Source organism: Agelaius phoeniceus, chromosome 4 (assembly GCF_051311805.1).
Source record: "Agelaius phoeniceus isolate bAgePho1 chromosome 4, bAgePho1.hap1, whole genome shotgun sequence".
Taxonomy (NCBI): domain Eukaryota; kingdom Metazoa; phylum Chordata; class Aves; order Passeriformes; family Icteridae; genus Agelaius; species Agelaius phoeniceus.
In genome coordinates this window covers 59,131,466-59,149,583 of record NC_135268.1, presented here as the reverse complement: position 1 = coordinate 59,149,583, position 18,118 = coordinate 59,131,466, and the positions used below count along the sequence as shown (strand labels likewise).

General features: G+C 39.8%; 1 protein-coding gene across 10 annotated transcripts in view; it reads right to left on the bottom strand.

Moving 5' to 3' along the window:
* Positions 1-1,174: 1,174 nt before the first annotated feature.
* The window catches only part of LDB2 (LIM domain binding 2), a 365,987-nt gene continuing 349,043 nt past the window's right edge, over positions 1,175-18,118 (bottom strand). For 2 of the 10 annotated variants that reach the window (XM_077177685.1, XM_054633750.2), the window contains 3 exons: positions 13,018-13,141; positions 11,858-12,009; positions 1,175-2,468 (listed from right to left, as the gene is read on the bottom strand). In XM_077177685.1, coding sequence (XP_077033800.1) covers positions 2,238-2,468; positions 11,858-12,009; positions 13,018-13,141 — 507 coding nt within the window. In that variant the 3' untranslated portion in view covers positions 1,175-2,237. Of the gene's footprint in view, positions 2,504-5,144; positions 5,288-11,857; positions 12,010-13,017; positions 13,142-18,118 lie in introns of all 10 variants that reach the window. The other 8 variants (XM_054633754.2, XM_054633756.2, XM_054633755.2 and 5 more) reach the window with 8 other exon arrangements.

Sequence of the window (18,118 nt, the reverse complement as noted above, 5' to 3'; positions counted from 1 at the left end):
TTTAATTATTTACATGGAGAAATCAGGGCTGATGTAGTCACTGAATGATAAAACTACAGTTTCCTACAATCTGAAAATGTTATGAAGGAGCAGCATGGCTATCCATGTTTGTTATTCAGCTAGTTTTAAATCCTATAGTTGATATCCTTTGTGCTCTAGAGCTTGGAATGTCTTTTTGGCTATCTTCCTGCAAGGAGTACCATAGGTAGATAGATAGCCATACATAGGAACAAGGATTTTGCCTGCAGGAGCATGATCCCACACCAGGGGCCAAGGCTGGTTCCTGGGGCAGGGAGGGAGCTGTCTCTCACCAAGAACCAAGTGGCCATACAGGGTGCTTTGCCTTGTACTCCTTCTGCAGGGGTGGCTTCAAACCTGTTTGGTAGAATCACATCCAGCAAAAGCATGAATCAAAAAATATGTATATATGCTAAGGAGACACATTTCCCTAGGCTGGTTTCTGGGTATACATACAGCCACTCAGAAAAACCTAGGAGTTTCTTCAGCTGCTCTTACAATGCCAGCAATATTGAAAGTAGAGTTGCATGGAAGAACAAAACACCCCTCCCCTGCACAAAAGGCAGGATTGTGTAGATTCAGCACCTCCCTGCTGACAGTTCTTCCTGTGTTTGCCACTCTCAGGGTGCACCTTGCAGGGCTTCCCAGGTGCCTGGCTATGTGTGCCTCAGTCCTCCAGCTCAGCCCAGGGCTTTGCAGGCTGGGCTGTGCTTGGGGCACCTGCACAACTCCAGGGGTTTCACTGGTGCCTGTGAACAACTGATATGATAGCAAAGCAAAGAAAGGAGAATTTTTTAAATCCTCTCATCATAAAACTATCAGACAGCATTCAGCAGAGTGGAAATCCCTGCTCTGATAAGCCCTGGCCCTGGAAGGCAAGGGATGCAAAGTTCAGGATGGAGCTTCTCTAGCTGGATGCCCTGCAGTCCCTCACACTTGGCTCTCACTGCTGTAACTCACCTGTGGTGCTGCACATCCTTGTTAGAAAAAGAGCATCAAACCAAATTGAGCTGCAAGTGATTCACACCTACCCAAAGGCTTTCCCTTTAGCTGGAAAAAGACTGCAATTCAGTGAAACACTAATTCCAGAAATCCCTGGTGCACGATCCTGAACACGGGTGTGTTGTTGTGCATACAAGGAACTGTAAATGCTGTATAAGAGCACATTTGTTAACACAGTTTATTGGCACACTTATTGGCAAAGCATACATAAAATACAGTTGTATTATATAACACACTGACTCACTGTGTCTTTACATGATGAGTTGAACATATTAATATGTAAATGAAAAAAAATTAGTTTCTTTTATAAAGTTTCACATAAATACACCGGAATAAAAAACAAAACAAAACGAAAAAGTAAAACAAAAAAATGAGGGCTTTACAAAAATATTATACAAGAAATATACTATGAAAAGAAATAACAACAAAGCCAACTCAGATACAATAATGAAAACACAAAAGTTTTAGATTTATTAAGCTGCCCACAAAGTTAATGGATTACATGGCTTTAAAATATCTGGATCGACAGCAATTTTACAAAGCATAAACTCTCATAGGACTGGGTGTCTTTTTCCACATAAAAATATTTCTCATGTCTTTGATGAAAAAAAGACATTTCTTGTTTCAGTATTTTTATTAAATGATGGATAGAATATCTACTGGCATCAGCTAAATGTAAATTAAAAATGCTGGATCCATTGAATGATTAACTGATGAAAGAAAAGTTAAAGACTGAACAAAAGTTACTTTAATTTACTTTTCTTTAAAAGCTGATCTTTTTCTGAAACAAGAAATTTCAGGTGCAAGTTGAAAAGCAGAAAATATATTACAATTGTAAAAAGTTTTACATAGTTATGTTAATGAGATCCTGAGCACTGATGACTTGTTAAAATATGGCCATTGTTTGATGAGGAAAAAAACAACCCCTTCCAATAAAATGCACTGTCAGAAATTTGCCATGAGATGCTGTTTAATTTTCAATTATTTTAATTGAGGTCAGTGCCAGTATCTAGTTGTATGACAATACTTCCAAGGAATGTATATGGAAGCTTATACAAGAGTTTTCCCTAACGAAAAAAGTTGTATAGCTTTAGTTTAGAAATAGATACTGTATCATTTGAAAGGTGTTTCTTTTAAATTTTATTTTGAAGAATGCTGTGAAACAGTAATTAATAACCCACTGAGGTACATTGCAGTGGGCACTGCTGCAGAATAACCTATTGGGAAGCTTGTGGTGTAGGGTTTTCAGATTTAGTCTCCTGGTTAGCAGCAGGTTTGCTGTTCCATGGGCTGTTATTTCCCAGTGCAGGTGAATTGTTGAAATCTTCTTCATCATCCATGCCATTTGCTGCATCATACTGTGTATTCTCTAATCTAGTGATAAGCCTTTCGTCTTCATCCCCAAATTCGCCTCCCATCAGAGTTGGTTCTCCTACCACCATCACATCCTGTGAACAGCACCCAATATTTGTTATATGGAAACCTTGAGAGAGAAAAAATCAACTTAAAAAAATTATGTTAGAGAATTCGCATCTCTTTTACTTTGTGACATTTGAACAACAGTTAAAAGTTCCCATATAGTAGGAACAAGGAGAGAGGCTTACACTTTATTTCTAATTTAATTAAAAATTATAACACATCTCTATAGCTGCATGCTCATGTCTCTGGATCTCAGATACCCCAGAACTGAAAAGCAGGTAGGCTGAAAAATATGCCTGATTTTAAGCAAATAAACAGGCTATGAAACTGCCTTTAAACTTCTCCTTAAAATATTTAGCCTTTATCCAGTAAATCCTTCCTGAGCCATTTTCTTTGGAAAGGCACCAGGGTGTATCTCAGTAGGAACTTGGTGATATGCGTATTTTAAAAGTAGTTTAAAAGAAACCACATTTCTTATCCTCAGACTTCTCAAACGTGGAGCACAGCACTCTAATAAAGATGGTAACTCTCTTATCCATAGCCAGCCAAGCCCTTTTGCGCATCCAATATACTTGACATTCTGCTACTTAATTATGGTAATTAATTTAGGTAAAGTTTTCGATAAAAACAATGTTCACACTGATTTGACAATTTGCATAGCTAATTAAGTCATTAGCAAAAACCTGCTGATTGCCAACAAGCCCTGAATTTACCATCTGTTATTTCATGGTGCCTGTCACCTAACTCCATGTAGGCAACCCTGCCGCCAATCTGTGCAGTAAGAGGACCAATCTGTCCAGCTGGTACCGTAAAAGCAAGATGAAGAGTGCTAATTATAATTACACTGATGAAGCTAGTACTCATCAGAAACTAAAGCATGCAAGAAAGAAAGAATTCATCTAATCACTGCTTTAAGTACAAATTGTCCTTCCATGAAAACAAGTAAACCGCCTACTGTACTCCAGTGCATCACAGATTTGCTGCAAAAAAACCTAAGCAGCATGGGATAGAAAGGTGCAAACTTGAGATTGGAAAGCAAAGGTGCAAAGCCAGAGAGCTCTCTTGTTCTCTCTGTTCAAGGGAGAATCAGGCTGCTGTGCTAACAGCTAAAGAAATGTGGGATGCATCTTTTCATGCAGCTCAGGTGTCAGGGCACCAGGTAGTGCTTGGTAGAAGTGCAGTAATTCCAGATGTATAGCTTTGTTCCTGCTGATTTAACAAGCCCTTCCAAGAATTCTGGTGAACAATGGATTCATTTTTTTAAAGGATCTGTTCCTCCTTATGAATGTTAATAGCAAACAGAAGACAAATGTTTGCATTTAATAAGGTTTCTTTTTAATCAGATATCTACTTCCTTCACCACAAAACAATGTAAATTATTGCTTGCAAGTGTTTACACTATTTCTTGATATCCCTCAGCAAAGGCTGGCATGTTACAAAAGAATGTTTGTGTCACATTTTCAGCCTGTGCTATGTAAAAAAATTGTGAGTATATGAAAATTGTTACATTATTTCTTCTTCACTTTGTCTGTTTTGTTACTCCATCTATCCATGAAATATTTGGTTAACAAAACCTCACACATAGCTTTGTGACATAGTTTAAAAGACAAAGGTGTTGATAAGCAAAAGTTTATTCTAATTTATCCCATCCCTCTAAAGAACAGGCAATGTGTGGTGTGCCCTGCTGGACCAGACCTGATCCCGTTGCATGGAGAGCATTAATGACCAAGGAGACCTGGCAGAGGACAGCGAGCTGCGTGTGAGTGTGCAGGGTTACAGGGCAGGCAAAAAGGACCCCAGGGGCTGAAACACAGGATCACACACCGAGGTGGCAACAGCTCCTTTGGCTTTGGCATTCTCAAGGGCAGGCCTCAAGCTCTCTCTGCTGCCAGACCAGCAAGAGCTCAGCACCTCGGATGGGACTCAGACAAGCACATCCAAAGTCACTGTGGGGCTGCAGCAGCTGGCTGGGGAGGCAGGGAGAGAGTTAAATATGTGTTACATCCACCAAATGATGGGGAGGGGAAATGTGCTCAACAGCTGCAAGTGCTGAAAGGAAGACAATCACTCTAGGCCAATCTGAGGAGATGTAGACTAGGGTACTAAGATGGCATTAAGTAAACAAAAGTGTAATCCCCACTCCTAAAACAATATTCCTGTTCCTGATAATGGCAGGCTGAGGATTAACCATCCCATGGGAACAGTGCTAGTTTTACCGCTCAGGTCACCTAACACTAGGCCGGGAAAAAATCTCAATCTGTGGTAGGAAACATTCGTGCATCAGTGGGGAGATGTTCGATGACCTTGTGAGTATTTCCACCTCTGATTTCTCAGGTTCATTTCAAATATTATTCCTTTCATATCATGACTCCCACTGAGAGAACAGTTTGCACTTGTATTTCCCTCTATGCTATTGAGTCCTTCTCTCTCTCTCTCTGGGAATTGAACTACAATTATATTGAGGTTAGTGGAGTTTTCCCTCGCTCTATTTAAAAGATAGATATCACAGCATTTGTCAGGACATCTGAAAAAAATTCTTGACAATCTTGCCACTTACAGTTATATCAGGCAAAAATAGTGTCTCAGGAAGCGCACATGCTGTTTCCTCCCCAGAGGATTCTGCTCCTCAGGCTGAAAGCTGAAGACCCCACCAAGTGCACCCCATTGAACCTCCACTCACTAGATCCCGTGCAATGACCACCAACCTCTGAGGAGGACTGGAAGTGACTCCTTTTAGAGCCCCTCAATGCTTCTCCTTAAATTGGCCAGTGGGGGTCACTGCTGTTGAATGACACAAGGCTCCATCCCTCCCAGGGTTGAGGCTGCAGCTCTGGAGTGCTCCTAGCTCCTGCTCATGGAGTGAGAAGCAGAATCCAAGAATTAAACCCTAGTCTCTTGCATGGCAGCACACACTGCTATGGCCTAGTTATGGTAGCACATATTTGACTAAATTAGTTTAAAAAAGATTTAGACTGTAGTCACTCAATCTTATTAATTTACTCTGTGATTAGAAACAACATTTTTGGTCAAGGAATGTCTCATGATAGTAAAATATGGCTGTAGTGAAGCACTGTAAATAAAGCAGTGGTCGTTTTACATTATGTGATAGAAATGTAGTATTTTATAATATAACCACAAAAGAAGCTTTCATGTATATCATACCTTTCATCCTGTAATAACCCTAGTTGCCATCCAAACTTAAATTGATGCATATAAACTATATAAACAGAGATCACTTCACACAACACTCAAATGCAAGCACTTCTATTTAACAGACTGGTCATTTCTAGGTTTTATCTTTTTTTTTTATACCAAGCCTCAAAATTTAGCTCTGCCCTGCCCAGTTAAGTGACTAAACTTTTTAACTTGGGACGATCCTATGGCTAAACAATGTCCTGGTGAAGTTTAGAGGTTAAAATCTGTTGGGCAATGTAAAATTCCCCATCCCCTTGCTTTCCATCTTTGCTGCTGTTAATGTGTAGCCTCGCTCAGTGTGTTACAGTGGTCAGACTGTATCTCTGTCACAGTGGTCAGACTGTAGTTCTGTTACAGTGGTCAGTTTGTAGTTCTGTTACAGTGGTCAGATTGTAGTTCTGTTACAGTGATCAGTTTGTAGCTCTGTTACAGTGATCAGTTTGTAACTCTGTTACAGTGGTCAGTTTGTAGCTCTGTTACAGTGATCAGATTGTAGCTCTGTTACAGTGGTCAGTTTGTAGCTCTGTTACAGTGGTCAGACTGTAGCTCTGTCACAGTGGTCAGTTTGTAGTCCTGTTACAGTGGTCAGACTGTAGCTCTGTTACAGTGGTCAGTTTGTAGCTCTGTCACAGTGATCAGTTTGTATCTCTGTTACAGTGGTCAGTTTGTAGTTCTGTTACAGTGGTCAGTTTGTAGCTCTGTTACAGTGGTCAGATTGTAGCTATGTTACAGTGGTCAGATTGTAGTCCTGTTACAGTGGTCAGTTTGTAGCTCTGCTGTCACAGCCCCCAGAAGTAGACAAACAGTGCTTCTCAAGCCTAAGGTAATTAAAAATGCCTGGCACTCTCAAGTGTATCATTCAAGCACATCTCATGCTCCAAGGACTGAAAGCTGCACTAGTTTTAGCAGCTGGCATACCTCTAAGTGCTAAGTCAAAGGAAGAAGGGTTTCTCCTCCTGCTTTCCTTCTTATGGAATTGTGTTAGTGGTAAATATTTTAATAATTGACTTTTTAGCTCCTTGGCACAAAAATTATTATTGACTGAGAGCCCCACTGCTGCCCACAGCCATAATGGTCACTGCCTCCATGAGAAAAACATCAGACTGACTGGTATTGAAATGATCTTTAGAAACAGAACTGACTTAATTAGGTTTCAGAGTAAACACTTTCTAGAGAAAAATCTTTCACATCTCATCATAATTCTCACTGTTAACTTGACATTCTGTTCTTGTTTGGAATGTTTTTCCTAAAGCACAAAAACTGGAAACCAAGTTATTCTCTCTCAACTCTTTACTACTAAATCTTAGACTGATTTGCATGGTTTTGAGACATGAGATAATTTCTGACACTAATCTCTGGCCCTGGCACTGTAGCTCTGGTTCTACAACATCCATTACAAACCTCCTAAACCTTCCCTGTTTCTGAAACACATATGAGACTGCATTGCTCCCTTCCACATTAGCAGGTTTATTTATGGATTTGGTTTCTGAATTTACAGAGAGCTACAAAGAGAAAGAGAGATTATTGAGGTACGTAACGTGCTTAAAGAGTGTAAGGAGGTTCTACTTTAGACTCTGGATGTAACAAAGAATGTTTCATTGACTCAGTGGCATGTAGTGATGCTTTAGTCTTTCCAACACATGGTTTTTCCAACACTGGGTTTATGGTTACAGCACTACACTCAATGGGATCTTCATTAGTAAATGAAAGCAAAATCCACCTATTTATTTCTGTGGTGATGACTGGGAGCAGCATAGAGCAATGGTTCTTAGAGCTTGTGAGAGTTGTGGATTGCTATCAAGTTTCAAAAATATGAAAATAGATCAATATGCCCTTTTAAAATTAAACTTAACAGAGAGTGATATTTAAGTGAAAATAGCTGGATGAACCCCTTCTGATGACCTTGCTTATACATGTAATTCACAGATCTCAATGTACAAATCACTGCTCTACAATACAAGGGTTTGGGCTTTTGGGAAAGTTTTATTTGAAACAGAATATGAAAAATGCTAAGGAATATGATTTTAGTCAGTGAGAAGGCTTGAAAACTGAGCAAAGATTTGGGAAATTATTGCAGCTAGCTTCAAATACTAGAGGAAATTATTAGTACTGTGTAAGTGGTAAGACAATGACACACCCAAATTAGGTAATTAATTTCTTTAAAATGATAGGAAGGCCAACATCAGAAAGGCAGGTTTTCTATGAACCTTGCAGAAGGACTGTTGCTCATCTTTGCTCTTTGTCTAGAGGAAATTGGTAACTCCAGTTTCTGCCCAATAAGCCTTCCAAAGATCAGATGTGATTGAGAATATGAACAGATCCAAGTTTAACTTACTGGCATCTGCTGAGACTAAGGCAGCTGAGGGGACTACACTTCCTGGGTCCCTGTCCTGTCTGCTTCCTTTATGCACTAAACCCAGGCAATTTACCTATGGGGAGCACTGGCAGCACTGAGCCTGCACCCAGGAGAGCCTGAGAACAGGAAACTTCTGGTGAGAAAAACGTTTTTGGATTTGTGCTGACTTTAGCAGCACTTAGTTCTACTTCCACCACACTACACTGTGTTACCTCAGCACCTACAGGATTTGGGTCAAAAGCATCACTGGACAAGCAATGAGCCAAACTAAGAATGAGTTGTGTGGTGCAATCATGTGGCCCACTGGCTAACTGCATTTGTATCAAGAATGTAGGAAATATGTAGTACATAGAAAAGGTATTAAACAAGGGACTTGGGCCAGAAGAGTCATGTTGACAAGAGATCCTGAGGGGATCCTGAAGGTCTGCAATCAGTAGCCTGAGAATGAACTGAATCACAGAAACTACTGTTCATCCCACCATCATAAGAGAAAATGGGTACATAGAGTGCAGGTGACTGTCAAAAGGACAAAAATTTGTATTTTATTTACCACAGTTGAGAAAGCATCACATAGTTAGAGATAAGAGGATGGACTGAGAGTGAACATTTTCAAATTCCTGCTGAAAGGGAAGGTACCCACCCACTAGCAGAGACCCTTCAGATGCTGTTATGGGTTGTCATTAGAGATGTATCAGTATGTGGCAGCACTGTGGAAATGCTAATAAATTTAAGGCAACACAAGGAGTACAAATGATACTGATTGATTAGGCTTCAACAGCTTCAGGATGCAGTGCCAATCTGACCCATGCATGGAAACACAATCACATCATTTCACCTTCTGAGCTTGGCTCTCTATTGTCTGCACTGTCTGTGCCTGGACAACTGATCAGAAAATAATGCAGGTGGAGGAAATGGCACAACCTTCTCCATCTCCTAGTGGAAGAACGTCTATCTGACAAGTAACATTCCCTCATTAATCAAGGTTTGCCCAATGTATTTATCTGAAGAGCTGGAAGGGGCTGTGGGGAAAATGACAAAACTCTGAAGTTTCAAGATTTTCCATAGCTGATGGTGCTTCTGTTATCTGGACACTATCCTGAACATGGGACATTTACCTCTCTAGGCATGAAGACCTCATTAAAGAAACAGAAGTTAATGGTGTGAGTGAGAAATGGGGATGAGGTGTGTGGTAAGTTCACATATTTGCCAGACTGCATGCAGCATTAATGTAGGAGCAAAATGGAATAATTACTAATGTCCTAAACCAAGAAACATCACATAGAATAGAGGCTAAAAAAACACTATTTAATCAGGATTAATTTAATATCAAAGTTAAAACAGAAGCATAAAAGAGACAGGAAATTTGATGTGATTATGATGGAGAGACTGACTTTGCTGGCAGGAAAGAAATCATTGGAGAAAAAGTTGGAATACAGGACTTCATATTAATCCAGGGTTGATATAGATATGAGCTCATTGTGGGGTTCTCCAGAGAGGAGAATGAGAAAAATGGAACTGAAACTAGCTCTGGTTATTTGAGTCATCTGGATAGACGATGCAGTGATTTCATTCCTCTTCTCTAATAAAGAGAGGGGAAATGCTTTTAACACTGAAAGTGAATGATTTCAGTAGGGTGGGTTTTTTTTCTACTGATCAGAAAAGTCCCATTCACAGAAAGCTGTACAGCCAAATGAATATTTCAGTGAATTGAAAACTGCCAAATTGTGTTCAAGGATCTCTTGTCTTCTATTGCATGTAAGGGAAACCAAACATTAACTACTAAATGATACACTTTAAAGTACAGTTATGGGAAAGAAACAGAAAGCAAGTTCCTGCTACCTGCAGCTATCTTCAGAAAGCAATGGCAACAAGGTCCACTTCAAAGAATGCATAATTTTGAAGAAGCGTGGGATAACATCTCTTTATTAAACTGAAAAGCGTTGAATAGTTTTACACCAAAATATCCTCCTGCTAAAATTATTTTGAGTTGTCTACTCTACAGGGTGGCCAAACCATCAATTCCATCTGGTTTGCTATCTTTGCTGTGGGGAAGATGGGAAGAGCTGTTAGTATGTCAAATTGAACAGCTAAGCATTTTCCCCTTTGCAGATGGAAAGGAGAAGTGTCCTAAAAATGGAACCTGATCCTCCATACAAAAGAGTTTGGACCATTTTCCTACACTGGTACAGAAAGCAAAGAATATTGAAAACTATTGAGTATGCAACATCCTGAAAGTAAAAGAAGGCTAAAAATCCATCCCTCATACCATAATAAACTTCACCAATATGTCTCAGATGCTCAACTATCATCTCCATCACAAGAGCAGCCTTGACTGCTTCATCTGTCAGGAGCAGCCTTCAGCACCTGAAGTCACTTTCACTATCAGTGGGAGTGACAGGTAACTATCAGAGGGCTCAACCACATTCAAACATTCAAGTACACACAGCTACCACTGAATGCCACAAAAGTCCTCTCTCCAGGGAGGAGCAGGCTGAAGAGAGGCAGGGGGTCATATTCTGGTCCTGCTGAACTCTGAGCAGGATGTAGCTGACAGAAAATGTCTACTGTCTTTTAAAGTTGGAGACAGCAGGGAACTAGCTGGTTGCTTGGTTTTGCACTTCATTGCAGTTTTTTCTTAAATATGGTTGAATATTGATCCAAAGGTTTTCCTGGCAGATAGCATCAGTGGGGCAGGGTGGTGCCTGCCACCAGGAGATCAGGTAGTCAGCCTTCTGACTGCTTTGTGCTGCCAGAAAAACACAGAGATGCCTATATTAGGGAAAGAATCTGACTCTGGGGATGCAAGCCAATTTTAATATGACAAGGAGGAAATATGAGTTTAATGTACTGAAGCCCAAAGCTGTAAACTAGTGGATTGCTAAATCAGCTGCTAAACAAAAATCTTCATTTCATTTCACTGGTGTTAGTCTACTCCTCTTTTTTAAATCTGGATATTCAAGCTTCCTAGGAAGTGTCTGCTTTGTGCTAGCAAAACGCCTATATTCTTTGTCAGGTTTCAGAGGACACCTACCCCTTCCTATCTGCTGATCAAAAATCCAATAAAATACCTGCATATTATTCCCAGGATATGACTTTATGGTTCCTATAATATCAAATTAATTTCCCAAGCTTTAAAATGCATAAGCTATCTCCTTATTGACTAAGGCACACTTTGTCACAATTTGGGGTCTGAATACCCCTGTATTGTGACTAAGACAGTAAATGTCACATTATTGAAGAGCTGATACAGTTGTTACTCTGGAAATAACTTGGTGTCTCCCTATACAATTAGGATGTCAAGAGTTACAGCTAGTAGGGTGGATAAGCTGAGTACCACATTCCAGGGGACCTACCCTCTGCAAGGGGAGTGATTGGACAAAGAGATAAAATCTGCAGGTAAGTTAAATCATAACCTGTTCCTGTTCAGCATCTGAACCTGGTAAGGTACTAACACAGAGAGACCAGCAGCTTCCTCAGGTACAGCTCTGCTGCACCACTGGGACACATCCTTGCTTAGCACCTGGCAGGTGAAGTCTGCAAGGCTCATGCTATGTCTAAAACACGAGGCCTGAGCGGAGTCCTGCCACTACTGAAGGGAATCCCCCTGACAAAAAGGGGAACTGGCCCAGGCCTTTAAAAAAATCACATCTGATCCTCAGGACACTTCTGTTTGAGGGTCCTGCATTAAAGCTGCGCTGCAGAACAGCTTCTTCCCACCTCTCCACTAATTCCCCACTTCCACAGCACACTGTGCAAGATTGCCTTTCACATGTGATAGTTTGGCTCAAGAATGCACCTTCTTTACAATGTATGGAAAGAATTAAAGCACCATAAGTGATTCAGGCCTAAAAGGAAAGTGAGACTTACAGGTACCTGACTTGATAGACTCAGGTTTGCAGCAGCTGACTTTTTCTTGCTGTTGGTACTATTTGCGTTGTTCCCAGCACTGCTGTTGGAAGTGCTGCTGGTAGAGTTTTTCCTTTTCCTCCGTTTGGTTGTTGGTTGTCTTGTGGGTTCTGCTGCAATAAAATGATAAGAAGGAAAGCAAATGGCAGATACTGTTAAGCAAGAACTAAAATGATCCATAAGAAGTGGTGCTGAAATAGTTTTTCAATTAGTTTTGAATTGCTAAGTTTAATAGCAGCAGTTGTGTTAGATTTAACATACAAACCGTAGAATGATATTTGGACTCAAACCAATGGAATCTGCTTTCAATTTTTTCTGATGGATTAACAAAACTTTTTTCCCTGCATTGTCAATAAAGGTATTCAAAAGACTTTTACTGATGGGAGTATCATGATAATGATCATGATGGTCAAAGTGACTGTGGAACTTGCTGAAGGTCACACAGCAAGAAATGGTGCTAAATGAAAATGCAGGTCCTACTGTGATGGAGGGTGCAGCCTCGAACTCTACCCTACTGCTGCCATCCATACAGCAAGCAACAAGCAAAATGGTATTGCCCTGCAAGCCTGCAACCCTCAGACTGAATCAGGACAATCACAGAGATTTGCTTGAACTGGCAAAGCACAGAGGGACAATTGTTCTTCTCAAAATTTGGCCTGGGGACCCATGTGAAAACTCTTAAGATATAAAAATCTTTATAATCTGAAAAAAGAGAGAATTATTATTTTGAAGTGTAAGAGGAGTGAGATTAGGTCTAGACCTGTACATAACTTAATATTAGTCTCAAAGATAATTAATTATGAATTGTAGCTGTAATTTCAGAGTCACACCAGGAAGCAGGATTAAACAAACAATGAATTCTAATGGAGCCAGTAGGCATTTTGCATTCCATCTACACATATTTTTGTACTAAATTATATCCTAGTCATAGTGAAGCCGTCTCAGTGTGCACATCTATAAATCAGTTGTGCCAGACTGAAATCATAAAATATCAGAATAATTTTCAGGCTTGCTTCGGGAACATTGTTAGTTTTTATTACTTTCCTTTATAAGTAAGCTTTCCCATTGCTTCTCTATTAATTTTATTATAAAATAAGTAGAATTTTGGAAGTGAAACATACCTGGTGGGGCCACCATTCTCTGCCATTTTTGAAATAAGCAAGTCTTCAAGCAGTCTCGAGGACTTAGATTGTAAGTTTTATGTCTTGACATCAGTTCCTGCATTGGCTCCAGTATAACACACAACTAGAAGAAAAAAACAGAATAGAACAATTTCATCCAAGCAAAGCCTCCATTGATCAGTATTTACATAGCTGGAAATTATATTTTTGGATTTCTTTTACTCTTGCTAATGGAGCATGCCTTATACAGTTCAGTTTAATCTGCACTTGGATTGCAAAATAAAAACTCTGAATTAGGAAAACTTCTTCTTGCTATTTATTATCCTAGGTAATTTATGGATATATCAGATAAACTTCAACTCTAGTCTTCCAGGCTACAGAGATTTCAGAAGAGTAGAAAATGTTCATGCTTCATTGCCAAAGCTACAAAGATTGATAAATAATAAATGCCCATAGTTGATTAGCATTCACATACAGCAAAACAGGTTCTTCTGACCTACTGCACACCACAATGAGAACTTATAAATGATCTTTTATTTTGATATTTCATGCAAAATAATTCAGGTAATTTTGGGCTTTTTTTGTTATATGAGGACTATACACTCTCTTCTTACAATATGAATGACCCATATGAGAAAAAAACAGAAGCACTTTACTTTTCTTGTCTGCTTGAATGCTGAATATATAGGATACAGATTTCTGAAAATATGGAATTTCAAACTTCTTTTTTTAAATAGAGTCTTATATATTTTCTACCTGTTCACTTAATAATTAAATATTGTTCACTGCTTTCTACTCCTGTTAGCACAGCAGATCCAGCAGAAAGAACACCATGCTGCTTTCTAGTCTCTCCTGTTTATACCCACAGAATCATTTCCAGTCATTTAAACCTCACTCAAAGCCATAGAAGGCTACAAAATTGCACATCTGTGACTGAGGGCTTACTCTTGTTTGCCAGAGCCTTGGTTTTTAGGCATCCTAAACGAGGACAAAAACTCCAGGCTGACCTACAGGTGCTACCTGAAATTTGCAGAGCTGGCACATAGGAGGAAATGGCTCCTTACTTGCAAACTGAGCACATATGATAAGGAAGTAGCTGGCACAGAATAAGCATGGAGCCTGCATGCCATTTTTACTCACTTTTCAAAGCAGAACTGCATTTAGAAGCAGGGGCAGGTTTGGCTTTTTTTACCAACAGAAGTAGGGCAACAAGTTGATCAAATTATTGGAAGTTAGAATGGCAACTGAAGAAAGGGGTAATTTAAGCCAACCCTTGTTTTGAATTATTTCCTTAATTTTAGGAAGTTTTGCTGAAGGAGTGTCCTGGATTTTCTTTAGCAGGAGATGTTTTCCCTTTGTTCTTTGACAAATATGTAAGACAGGAGACAAATTCTTCTCTCTGGGCTGCAGAGCTGAGCAATGCTTGCTCCATTCTCCCTAAGTGCACCCTTCTCTCATTCACATAAATGGAGACACAATGTATGCAGGGAAAATAGTTGAAAGGGTGAGGACTGCCATGAGGAATGAGTCTAATTCAGCATTTAAATATTACTGTGTATTGGCACTGCTGTTTGATGAGCCTTCCATTAACAGCAGTTAAAACAGAGATAACATAAAGCAGCAGGGAGAATGAAGAGCTTGACTATGAGAAATTATTTTTTTCCAACTGCAGAAATTGAATCTGCAGTTGGCTCATTGATGTTTTTCTTACATAGTTTTTACATATTTTTTGTAAATGAATATTTGCAAGATAATCTAATAGAGAGCTACTATCACAAAGTACACTCTGGGTTTGGATTTTCGTCTAGTTCAATATTCAACAAAAATTAAGATCATCAGGTCCTAAAATATATGCAGGATCCAGTTTATGCTGTGAAAAAGGTGTTGTATTTTGAGTTGATATTTAATTTATTCTGAAACCTGCAGGTGCTTGCTCAGGTTTTGTGTGTTTGTGTATGTGAGTGAGAAAGAGATTTGTGATTGTAATGGACACCATTGTTTTGGCTCTCAAAAATCTGGGTTTCTGGCATGGCTGGCTAAATTTCCTCATTATGAGCTGACAGCAGCAAGCAGGAAAAAATACTTGTGATAATTCTGAGCAAACTAGTTACCCTGGGCAGAGCACTAGACTCACACAGCTCTACTGCTGCTGGGACTAAAAATACAGAAATATATATGTAGGTTCTTCCAACATTTCCCTAAGGACACTTTATTCATTATATACTTACTCTTCCCTAGATATTTATTATTGGCAACAAAGAGAAGTTTCTTCTTTATCATCTTGGCAAAGATGTTTGCTATTGTGCTCTAACCATAATGTGCACTGAGAACTATGCTGTCCCCACTGCCTGTGGATATCTTGACTGTTAATCCTGTATATAACCTCTTTCACTTCACTCACAAGATTAAAATGGAATACAGACCCAATGTGTAGAAATGCTTGACTGATCTCACTTGCATAGAGAAAAACATATGGGCATTGAGGGCCCTACTCCAGGACATGGGGAAGTCTCAGCTTCTGAATACTTGGGAGCTGTACCCACTCACATAAATTCTTCTTCTGGTTTTTGGAGAATTCACAACCATTTTCTTCCTCTAAAATTGTAAGGTCAGCTTTGGATACTCGAGTAATAGCAGGGCATTGAACTCTATAGTTTTAAATGTACCTACCTGATGTGAATTTGGCATAAGTGTAAAATTAACTGGATTAAAAATGATTGATATCAAATTTCACAGTCCTTTTTGGTGATCTTTGAGACCTACTTGAAATCTAAAGTAACTCAAACCCAAATCCTTGAAGGAGCAAATGATTGTGCTCCAATTATCTTAAGTCCAAGGAACTTGTCATTGACAATCAGTAACTTGTTTTTTTTTGTTTTTTTTTTTTGTTTTTTTTTTTCAAAAAAAGCCAGTTTAAAAATGTAGGGACAAGATGCATTTAAAAGCTTGATTGGCCAACACCACCTGATGTCTTTAAACAATGGTGAGCAGGTAACTGGCAGGCTGGATGACAGAGTGAGTTCTTAAAACAGAGCTAATGAAATGTTTTATTCTCCTGCATTCATTGGCTTATAGAAGCCTGAGGCTTAAACTGTCTATTCCCCACAGATCATCTAGTCTCCCTCTGTGAGATTTCTTCACAACATCCATTTTAACATTTTTTCAGGCACTGGATAATACCAAAATGTACAAGTTTTTACTACAGTACTATATTAATAATATTTGGAACACCAACAAAACCAATCTCTTTTACAAGCAGTTTCTTCACAGCTTGAAATCAGTCACCCAAGAAAATAGCCTAAAGACTTCAAGAATTTAGTGCGGTGACGATGTATGATTACAGAAATACTTTCTACATTCCTAGGAATACAGAACCTTTAATGACAATGCTTGACAAGAGAGATATTTCTGAGTTCCACACTTAGGCAACACTAGAGTTGGGATCCATATGGCTGTGCACAGGTGTCTGGTGCAGCTGAAATGCCCTAGATGATGCTGGGTCTGATCCACCAGATCGCTCTTGCTGTCCCAGAAGGACACAAAGCTCCTTGTGGATGTCACAGGCACTAGAATGTGCCTTAATTGTGTGTGCAGTTGAACAAAGCCTAAAGTTCGAAGAAAAAATTATGTTTGTTTTAGCTTTTAAAATGTATTTGGAAAAATGTGTATCATAATGGATTATGTACTTTCCCTCTGTGGTACTAAAACCCACTGAAAGAACTCCACAATATGCTTAGTAACCCAATATTATTTAGAATTAGTTTCTAGCCATCTTATCTGAGCTTGTTGTGATGGTGTCTGACCATTGCTCAAATCACTGCTGTTTCACTGTCAGAGCTGTGAGGTGGAGCCAGCTCTAGGGATGAGCACAGTGCTTCACTCTGGGAGGTCACTGGCACGAGCAGCCTGTATTTGTGGGTGTCCAGTACACACTGCGACCCATGCACATGGTTTGGAACTATACACACTGGCAGTGACCTTCCTGGAGCTCCATATGGATCCTATGGACAAGTAATCAGTTAGAGGGCTTGGATCCAACTTGACAAAGTGGTAATGCTATATCCTTGGGGCTGAAGGAATGAAAATAGGGAACATAATAATGTTTGGGGGTTGTTTTGGGTTGTTGGGTTGTTGGTTGCTTTTTCTTTTTTTTTGTGTTAGTAAAACATATCTGAAAGAATTTGATTTATTTTAATGTGTTTTTTTTGAGGAGAAAACTAGCATTTACAGGTTTCAAAACCCAGTGTTTTTCAAGAAGGGAGTTATATGAGGAGATAGTGGTGGCACTGCAGACAGAGTTAAAGGGTTCTGAGAATATGGATCCACACATAATTTCCTGTAATACCTCAGATATCAGCAGAGCCCAAACTAGCCTTCATCAGTAAGGGGTCATATTCAGCTCTGAGATCAGTCCAGCCACACCAAGAATAGTTTTACCCTTATGATTTTTGTTCTAATGCTGGGTTTTTATTCCATTACAAGAACAGATACTCCTTCTGGAAGCAGTGAGTATTACCAAGCAGCACGGATGGGACAGCTCTGTTTTACCTTTCGCATAGCACAGGCTCGTGCACTGTATTTCCAGTTTCAGCGGCGATGCCCCCCTGCAGAAGCCGCCTCCCTGCTGCGGGAGCGTTCCTGCCTGGCGGCGCTGCCGGCGCGGAGCTGCAGGGGGCAGAGCTGCCCCGGCCAAGGCGCTCCGCTCCTCCGCGCCGGCAGCACAAAGGAGCGGCGGCCCTGCCTGCGCTTCCCAGGGCTCGCTGCGCTCCAAGGAGAAACCGGCGAGCCTCCGGGCTTGCCGTATTTAGCTGGTGACACTACAGAATCAAACAGGCAGTTTCTTTAAATCAGGAAACATATCTGGTCAGTAAGCCAGGTGGCCAACAAGTCCCACGGTCTACCAAAACAAGCAAGTTTTAGCTATCTTCTTCCTATGGCTGCCTATTTTGTCTGAATACATAAAAGTTTCACTAACTACAATTTAAAAAATGGAAATGGCTAAAATTTTTCATGTAGATGACACTTAAGAATGTAAATGTATAATGTAACATCATTTTTTTCTGAATGAGGCAGCGAGGAACCAGGCAGCAATGAGAGTGTT